General features: G+C 35.4%; 1 protein-coding gene across 1 annotated transcript; it reads right to left on the bottom strand.

Annotated features, from left to right (window-relative positions):
- Positions 1–4,381: 4,381 nt before the first annotated feature.
- LOC137709835 (uncharacterized) lies at positions 4,382–5,259 on the bottom strand. The gene is made up of 2 exons (XM_068448817.1): positions 4,874–5,259; positions 4,382–4,745 (listed from the first exon to the last, which is right to left on the bottom strand). Exons 1-2 carry the CDS (start codon positions 5,160–5,162, stop codon positions 4,561–4,563), a joined length of 474 nt encoding a protein of 157 aa, XP_068304918.1. The 5' UTR covers positions 5,163–5,259; the 3' UTR covers positions 4,382–4,560.
- Positions 5,260–10,649: the final 5,390 nt, after the last annotated feature.

The raw sequence follows: 10,649 nt of genomic DNA, 5'->3' as shown, positions 1-10,649 counted from the left end.
CGACCCTAATGAGCCCTGCAACTCCGAGACCAAACCGGAAACAATAGCCCTAAGAATCAAGCAGAAGCGCTCCCACTGCGTGAGCTTCGCCGACATCAAGATCACCTCCAAAATTTTCGATTACCGGAATCTCCGCCCCTCTTCTTCCCACCTTCCAAATTTGACATCTTTTACTTTTTTTCTTTCCACACAATTTTCCAATCAAATTAAGCAAACCCAATTCAACAAATTCACATAAAGGGGCAAATTCTGAGAATTCAAATTTATTGGGCAATCCAATTTTCTCACAAAACATGCGAAAAATGAAAATTTTAATTGAAAAAAATTCGAAAATTAATGAAGAATGAAACTTTAATTACCGAATTGAGCTGGCTGGGATAAAAAAGCTTACTGGTGAATCGAGAACCAACAAAAACCCTAAATTGCACGATTCAAGGCGCTTGCTTGAAATTCCGAGCTGGAATTTTGGGGAGAAATGTTTAAGATTTTGAATTTAAAAAGGAGGAGAAAATGAAATCCGAAATCCTAAATCCAAAAGAAAATGAGAGTTTCGGAGGTTTCTGAACAGCGTTCCAGTCGCCAAAACTCTCTGTCACACACACTCTCTCTCTTTCTCTGAGTCTCTGAGTCTCTTTCTGTGTTTGAATTGTCGTTGCCTCTTTCAAACAAAACTGAAAACAAAATTTTGGGAGCAAAAAATAAAAAATAAAAACAACGGTACCATCTTCGCCCTCTACTAGGAGTAGTGTTACGGGCTATGCTACCTCCAACGACAGTAACGTCGAAGAGGGAGGCCATTGATGGAGAGAGATGTGGGAGGGAGTGAGAGAAAGAAATGGCGCGGGTAGAGTCCAAAAAGGACGAGGAAGGGTGGGTGCAGAAGAGAAAAGGGATGGGGGTCGAAAGGGATGAGGGAGAAGGGTGGGTGCAGAGAAGAAAAATGATGGGGGTCGGAAGGGGTGAAGGAGAAGGGTGGGTGCATACGCCCAAAATTTTTAATTTTTTTTAAATTTTTTTAGTTTTTATTATTTAATTATACTTGTTTTAATTTTTAATATCCATGTGACGCCCAGTCATTATTCACGTGTATGCCACGTTATCAGTTAACAACTGACACATCCCAAACCGGAATGTCGACTAGGACCCCGAATCGAGCTGTGCTGGCCGACACCAGGAATGTGACGAAGCTATAAAGTGTGACAGTGTATAAAATGTGAATAAATTAAAACCTAAAAGTGTTTAAGTACATGAGTGCGCGATGAGTGGGTCTGGCCAGCACGCCTTGATTTTGGTCAGGGTGTGTCAACAACAACCTTAACGGATGTATGAAAGTGTCCCAAAATTATAACTTTATGTACCACTCTGGGATGAAAAAAACTTCATGTGCCAAATGTTGAAAACCAAGAAATTTTAGGGTAGTAAAATGAGATTAACCCTATAATTTAATAAGATGATTATTGATTCTTAACAGTATAACCATACATACTATTTTATTTTAAGCTAATTTAGTAAAAATTTGATAAAAACTTTACAATATTTAATTATATATCAATGACATATTTTTGTTTTGAACTTAATCAATGATATATTTTTATTAATTAGAGACAGGTCAATGATGAATGTCACATGTGCTTTTATGTCATTACCAATAGGGATGGAGGAGAGGGTGATAAAAGCAATCGCCAGTGCAGGAAGGGCAAGCGAAAGAGGAGGAAGAAGAAAAGTGGGAGACGGCGACTAAGCCCTCCATGATGTGCCAGTATAGAGGTGGGCCCACTATGTAACTGCCTATGCACATCCCAGCTATCACCAGCCCTGCCTTTAGTATCGTCGGACTCGTCGCCATCTCTCTCTCCTCTGCTTTTGAAATCGAATTGGACTTAGCAGAATTGGGAATCGATGACGTCGATTCTCAATGGTTCGACTGCCGGTGTTTAGTTGGGACTTGCGGAGATCAAAGACAGGTGCTTTCTCATTTGTGAAAGGTTGTGAAATTTTGTAACTTCTTAAGGCCTTTACATCTGTAAAGCACAATGGAGTGATGATATTAAAAACTCAATGTTTGAAGGAAGAATTCATTAAATCAGGAAAACATTTAGATACCAAAAATGAAACTTGAGTAGGATTAAAAGCATTTTTTTTGTAGTCGAGTTGATGTACCAGAGAGGAAATAGTTTCGCAAATTCTTGGAGCTTGTCAATTTCGATTGCCAATTAAGCAATTGAAATTGTTTGGATTTTATTTCTCCCATTTCACAAAATTGTTTCCTTATACGTTCGTGTTTTTCCCACCACCATTTACATGTCTACAATGCGAAATAAAAAAAGGGACATTGTGGTCAGCAATTCAAACGAGAAAACACAGACTTCTATGATCAACAATTGAAAACTAGGAAACGGACACTGCGGTGCAGTCTCTGAATCCAAATGTTAAAAATAGAGATCAGGAAACAGACATTGCGTTGCAGTGTCTGAATCCAAATGTAAAAATCAATAGTCACGTGAGGTGTTAAGCATAAAGGGCATGTGAGTGATGAAAAAAAAATAGAACCAGGAAACGAACATTTCAACGTAGTGTCTGAATCGAAAAATAAAAACAATACTAGGAAACAGACATTGCATTACAGTGTCTGAATCTAAAGTAAAAACGGGCACGTATGAGGCATGTGATTGATGGAAACAAACAAAACTATGAAATGGACACTGCAACATAGCATCTGAATCCAAATGTAAAAACCTGAATTAGGAAACAGACACTACATTGCAATGTTTGATCCGTATTAACCTATTCCAAAATATAAAAAAATATGAGAAAGATGGTGCTAGTTAAAGTGGGTGCCAGCTGTAGTGGTAGATTATGTAATTTTTGTTTATTTTAAATGCATTTAAGTGTCACAATACATGATTGACCTATTTATAATTGACATAAATATTGATGATCTATTGTCAATGTGGTAACTTTGTATTGATTTTATACAAAATCACTCTTTATTTTATCTATTATAATTTTATACAAAATGTTGCAAAAAAAAAAATTCTAAAAAATATTGAACAGAAGATACATAAAAGTTCAAAAAATTTCAAAGTCTTACAAAATGTAGGAAATTCAAATTATATTCCAAAATTTTTGAGATAAAATCAATTCCGAAATTTCGATAAATTCCGAAAAATACAAAATTCCTAATTTGGAACTAATATTTGTTCCGAAACTTTTTCGGATTGGCATTGGTTACTTGTTTCCGATCCGACCGGACGGAAAATCATCCCTAACCTTAAAATTAAATTGGTATTATCTTATCGATTATTTAATATTTGCTAAATTGATAGAGGTTCTATTGTAAATGTTGATTAAGTGAAAACAACTTGTATTGCATGGCTTTAGTGCCATTGTGGTATCCCGTGCCAATAAACACAAGGATATGTGAAAAAAGCTAACATATGTCCTTGTATTATTTTATTGGCACATGACGCCATATGACGGTGTATTCGTTCCATGCAAGTCAAGTCCTCCTTAAAATTGAATTGAAGGCCATCTTCGTCCGTTCAAATAAGAAATATTAATTGCAACAAAAAAACTAACATTTTTTTAATAGAGCGATAGCATTAGTGAGTTAAAAAATTAAGAAAAATGAGAGTCCATGGAGATGTGAAATATTAAATTTTGACTAAAAAATATATATATATATATATATTCTGACAAAAAATGAATTTTTTTTTCAATTTTTTATAAAAGGAGTATTAGTTGAAAATGTGTGAATTTACCAGTCGAAAAATAATTTTTAAAACTCCCCTTTCTTTTCCTTGCTTATCTCTTCGTTTGTGACTTTTTTTTTTTTAACCTTATTCAATCAAACCGCTAGAAAAATAAATAAAAAAGCGCAAAAGAATGAAAAAGAGTGTGAAAATTGTTTCCAAAACAGTTTAGCCAAATTGACTAACCATAATTAGCAAAATCATTGGCCAAACAATTCCACTCCTTACATTTATGCTAAAAATGCAAGCTTAAGCGAGCACTATATCATAGGCAATTTACGGTAAACAACTTTGAGAAACAAGGGGACTTTCATAGAACGAGTTCATAGGAGATGAACAACATACATAGAGTCTGATTCTAACAAAAAGTGAGGGTATGGCCTCTCTTTTAACCCACGCAATTTGAAATCCTTGCCAAATAAATTTTCTTGGACTCTAATAGTTCAATTATCTATGTTAAAGTTTCAATCACAGTCGTGCTCCTGTAATTAATTGAAAAAAATTACTTCCAAGTGATGAAGAATAATGCATAGATGCTATACTTTAACCATAATCCTAGATATTTTGTCACAAACTGCTCTTTTTTTTATATTTTATTTTATTTTATTTTATTTTGTATCGTAATGTCACAAGTCGTTCTTACCGATGCTAGGTCGTTCAATATGCTCTCCGATAAATGGCGTAGTTATTTAGAAAGAAAAATTAAATTAATAGAGAGAGAAAAATAAACAGAAGCAGCAATTTTAATTTTATGGTCATCCAATCTAACAATCTCTACATACATGCCATAGTAACTCTGAGATCTTCCTCAATCTTCTTCCAATTTGAAGCCCCACATGAACGGTGCCCAATATGGAGTGGATTCACCAAATGATTCGAAAGGTGGAAGAGGATTGTTTGCCAACCACGCGCAGAACTTGTCAAGGAAGTCGCCATACGAGATCCCCGCGCGGTTTCGTCTTGTGAAGAACAGATAGTGTGCCCGACCGTAACCTGCAAGAAAAGAAACGAAACAAAAAACTCATTGAGTCGTTTAAACAAACAGTTGGTGTGCAACGAACAAACAATTAGAAATCAAAGTCCAATAATTTGCAAGTCGAAGTCGATGGTCAGTAACTTACGGACACCGACAACGACGATGAAAAAAATAAAAAGCACTGGGACGCCGATCAAACCAGCGATTCCCACCCTAATCAGCATCACAGCATACATGGCCAGCACACAAAGGGGCACCAAAACGATTGCCTTGGTAAATTTGATTGCCAAATTCAAAACGTTCCGGAAACTTCTGGGTTCCCAGAGCAAAGCTTCCATAGCGACTCTCGCAGATTTCTGAAGCTCTTGGCGTTTGGTTATAAACCAGTCCTGCAAGTTATCTTCCATCCTTAACAAGTTATCTATCATCGACATCGTTACCGTCGGATTCTTCAGATTCCACTTTCTGGAAGGAACAAAAACAGACGACGAGACAAGACGGAAAGAGCCAACGTTAGGGTTTGAAACTTTAACGTCGATGATGTATGTATGCATGTAAATGGTGTGTCTTGTTGTATATATAGGATGTCGAAGCCAAGTACTCATAGTCCTGGTTGGAGATTGCGTCCGTCTCTCTCACGGATTTTGATTACAGCCCTTAGATCGATCGAATGGTCAAGATTTAACGACAACACTAAGTAATTACTGAGTTTTAGTTCTAATCCTACTCTAATGTGTTTTAAAAAAAAAACTTTAACGAAAAACTCTCGGTACTATTTACTTTAACGAAAAATCATATTTTTATACTAAAAAGTCAATCATGTCACTATTCGTTTTACCCTTTATTTTATCCTTATCGTTAAAATTCAAAGTTTTCAATTCATTTTCATTAGTTTTCTTTTAAAATAATAATTGGTAGTGTCACCGTTTAGTGTGCTCTTAATGATACACGAGAGTAATTTACATGACATGAGTATATTATTATTATGACATTTTATTGTAGTGATACATTGTTTTGTACAGAAAAACTTAAACATATCGATGTTGTATTATTAGCATGAAACGTAACAACATACCTAAATTACTTAAGTCATTATCTCACCCCCAAGGCCCTCAAACATTTGTACTTGTGTCCATTCCGAATAGGGGTCTATCTAGCTCCAGGCACATATAATTTAGGGTCTTCTAAACATTTATACTCGACCGACCATGTTGGCCGACGATAAATTCTAGAATGGGCTCGTTGTTAATCATGTGAGAACATTATCAACTGAACTTGTTTGAAACACCATAGAGTCATGTTGTCGTAAGGTCTTCATTTTGATGATATATGAGGACCAAATGATACTAACTATAAAATTGTATTAGTTTAGATCCAAAAACTTAAAATATTTGACAACTTAAGCAAAACAAGAAAATGATTTTTCTAATAGTTCATGGATTTTAAGTTGGTTTTGCTCTATTAAGTTGTCAAATATTTTAAATCTTTAGATTTAAAATAATACAATCTTATGACTAATGAGGACATTATGAGAGTAGGATTGAACACGATAACCTCTAAATTCTAGAATGCGCCCTTTGTTAATATTCTTAAGTAAGTACATAAGTTCCTGCCATTTAATACTACGGTCTAGTGGTACTCCTCTTCATTTATAAGTGAGAGATCTTAGGTTTGATTCTGCCAAAGACAAATTTGAACCATATTATTACTAGCTCATTGTGAGGCTTAGCTTACCCCCCCCCCCTCTCTTCATTCTTAGTGTAGATAATATCGTTTTTTCAAAAAACTAAAAATAAGTTGCTTAGGAATGTTGAGGTTTGTAGGTTTTTAATGAATATAGTTTTTTTGTTATACAGTAATATATTTACACAAATTGGTCAATCATTATTATTATTATTTGGGCAATGTTATATGCATTAAATTTATGCACTAAATTGATGTACTAAATAATGTCACATGTATTCCACTATATAAATTTTTATTATAATTATTAATCAAATCCAATTTGAATTAAAATCAAAATGTAATTAGCCACATCATTTAGGTACCGTTTGATACGTGGGACGGGACGGGACAAAGTGGGATAAATAGTCCTCAAGACTTTAAATATTGCAATTCATAAAATTATGGCCATACAAACACATGCCTCTACTTGAACTTAGAGAAAATTAATGGTAGCACCAAAACCAACTAAATTTCGCAAAAAAAAAAAAAAATTGCGAGAGCACAACATGATTTGAAAAAAAAAATCCAAGCTAACAGATTGTATTAATGAAAAGATTATAGCTCGTTTGGAAGTGCCTTTAAAATGGTTGAAAACACTATTGGTGAATTTTTTCTTTTTTTGAATCAATCTTTAATAAAAATGCAAGTAAACGTGCTTTCACCAGGAAGCACATAACTCGTGCTTCTTGCAGGAAACATTTCAAGTGCTTTTGAAATCTAAAAATATTTTCTAAAAAGCGTAGTCAGTCATGTTAAATGCACTTCCAAACGAGCCCTTAATCTCTTACCAGAATGGTCCAAAATGCAATTTTTCCCCAATGTCGGTAAGCGAGTTTTAAGATAGGGTACTAGGCTGACCTTGAAACCGGCATCCTTTGCCAAGCTAAAACAATCAGCCACTGCAGCAACTGTATGTCCTCTATTGGTGTCCCGAGCCACATCCTCATACGTACTCTGAACGCCAATATCTAGTGTTGTACAACCATAAGAAAGCATTTGTCTCAAGTGAGGTCCAAGGCAATAATCTGGCCTCCTGCAGATTAAAAAGTTACAATCAGATAAACTGGTCAATAGATGCGGGAAGTTAAAAAGAACTGTCAACCAAGTTAAATACAAGAATGTTTCTATGCTTCAACTCGGGTTTGTTGAGGTTTAACAGACTTTCTGGTTTTTTGGTCAATTAGCTAAACAAAATTATTCTCCAAAAATTACTAGAAAAAATGAAACTATTTTTATTTTTAACTTTTGGGTATGACATTAAAAAGGAAAGGATATTTGATAATAAATATATTTTTTATGCTTGATTTGGCTTAAATTATAAATTATTACAGAGACGGTTTGCAAAAATTTGTTTTTTATAATATTTATTTTAAATTTTAAACTATTAAACGAGATAAATTAAAAATAAATCTAAATACTTAAATAAAAAAGATAACTACAGAACAAAAAAACGATAAAAATTACTTTCAGCAAACTTTCCCCATTAAATTGCAAATGGTATAGGAACAAAAGTTTAAATTAAAATTAACATAATAAAAACTAAAAAATTTGTGTATTTTTGGAAATCAAACGCAGCCGTGAAGTTTCGGAACGGTCTCTTGCCGAAACTGATTATTTTTCCCGCCGAAAAACAGGCGCTACGTATCGGCGAACAAAAAATCGGCTGCAAGAAGCTTCAGATTGATGCAGAGAGAAACAAACAAACGTGGAGAAGGCTCCAAAACACGAAGCGAAGTAGAAGAGAAGAAATCGCGGCCGTGAAGAAGGCAAAGCACGTATACCAAGTCATCTGCGCGCTTGTTCTTCTCTTCCCTCTCGACGCCTCTCTTCTCTCCGGTAACTTTCCAACTTCCACCCGAGTTCCTGAAACGCCTGTTTGGTGAAAGAACGATTTTTTGGAAGTTGAATGATGTGAAATTTGGAACTTCAGGTGCTATTGACGAGCAATACAGAGAGCAGGTGAGCTAATGAATTTGGCAAATTTCATGATTTTTATCGAAATTTATTTGTTGCTGCGATTTTTCTTGAGTTCTGAGCTTCTGTTGTTGTGTTGTGTGTGCAGGTACTTAGTTCCGAGGCTCCTTCGGCAGATGAGAGGAGAGGTGGCACGCATTCTATGGAGGGGCCGCATTTTCGTCATCTGCTCGGTTTCCCTTAATTGGTATTTGTTTTTTTAGCTCTAGTTGTTGGGGTTTAAAAATGCTTCACTACTTGGAGAGGTTTATCTTACAAAGAAAAATGTAACGCAGTGGAATTGATAGGCAAGAGAAAGAAAGAATTCTCAAAGTATTACACAAGGTTTTTATTCACTCACAAACTTAGTACAAAAGGAAACACTCAAACACTCTTAGAAGTTTTGTTGCTTCTTCTTACTTCTTACTTGACACTCTCACTTCTTGCTACTTGCTCTCTTGGTTGTTCCAAATGGTGTGGATGCCTTCTCCTTTTATAGGCATGGATGGAACCTTGGAGAAGCATGAAAACATCATGCTAGAGATATCTAGATAATTCCACTACCTTCCTAAGCTAGAATTATCTATACTAATCTTGTATGTTGGTGGAATCCTCACCATTCTTCTAGACTCTTCCACCAACTTGAACTTTGCTAGAATTCTCTAGCATGTGCATGGATCTTTCTTTGTGTATGGGCCGGATCAATTATCTTTGGGCCAAGACAAGATTACAATTCAACACTAGTTACCTTGCCACTGTGTTTTTACAAATTTATGTTTGTAGAATTCCCTTGAAATATGTGGGCTTTTATTTGGCTGTAAGTTTTGAAAACTTAAGTTTTGGGAAGAAAAATATGTGTCAAATTACCTAAGCTCCAGGCCCGTAGAGAATGGCGTTGAATCAGATGGAGGAGTTTATGAAATCTTAAGATCATAACTTATGGTTGATTTTCCTGGAGATTGGCTTGAGGGTACTTTGGCATCTCTTTCGGTGGTTTTGGTTTGCCATTGTTTTTGTATATCGACACCTTTTTTCGCATGCCTTTACGCATGTATGTTCTGTCGCTGCGCGCAGATCTTGCTAGCTGGTTTCCCCAGAGTTTTCATAATTCTGAAATATACATTGATAATTAATGTAACCAAAAAAAAAAAAAAAAAAAAAAAAAACTCTTTCCTCCTCCCCCTCTCTCCAGGGTTGATCTTTAGAGTAGCCTACATTTTATATAGATACTTGGTTTTTTTTTTTTGCCATCAACCTTGACATTTTTTTGGGTAGTAATTTCTGAAATATTGGATTCAAGCATATGATTACTGTCCCGTCTTTGATTATAGATCATCAGATAGGAAGTAGACAAAATTCATGTCAGTAAGGTTTCGGAGCAAACGAAACTCACTTAGGTGAAGCTCAGTTATGGAAATCTTGATTTTCTTTAATTAGTTATATGGAAGAATGCATTGTTTTACTACTGTTTCATTTTGCAGTATTGTTTTGTGTTATACAAGTGTTTAATTTCAGCTTTCCTGTTTATTAGGTTAATGTTTTCTGACAAATTTTTACTCTGGAAAGTATTTCTTGTTTGTTGCCTGCGATGGATCCTTCAGTTTACTATTCTTGAACGCCCACCTGATAGTAGTTCACTCGCTAAGGTCACAATACCCGAAATTTCTTAGATACATCGCAGCATCTGGTAGCGGTTTGGTCTAAGAAAGAGTTTGGGCAATTGGCCCCAATGGAACAGAAAATTTGTATCCTTCATGTCTTTATCCAGCATCTGGTATAGTCTGCGATGAATCCTGATGATTTTTCATGTCAGGACTTTACAATGGGAAACCCTGTAGAAGCTACAAGCCTAACATTAATATGAAATGCCTGTAACTTTCCTATAGAAAATCCCATTGCAGTCGAGAGAAGTTCATTGTTTTATTATACTTCTCTTGGAATTTTTTGTCCCTTAATCTTGCAATATCAGATGTATCTGCAGCTATAGGCCTTTCCATGGAAAACATGTCCAAAGAAGAATTAAACGAGACCAAGGATGTGATGCACTCAATTCTCAAAGGAGTGAGCTGTAAATACTTCTCCGTGTCTCTATCAGTATTCTCTCCTCCAACGCCAGTGGTCATTATCATCCTATTATATCTTGTCTTTGCTGGCAGGTAGGCCGGAAAGCCCTAATTATTTAATTCGGAAAATGGCCATCAGTATTGCTTGTGTTCTCCAAGGTGATAGACCCCAGCAATCCT

This window comes from Pyrus communis, chromosome 12, assembly GCF_963583255.1.
Source record: "Pyrus communis chromosome 12, drPyrComm1.1, whole genome shotgun sequence".
NCBI classification, from domain to species: domain Eukaryota; kingdom Viridiplantae; phylum Streptophyta; class Magnoliopsida; order Rosales; family Rosaceae; genus Pyrus; species Pyrus communis.
This window is presented reverse-complemented; position numbering and strand designations above follow the sequence as displayed.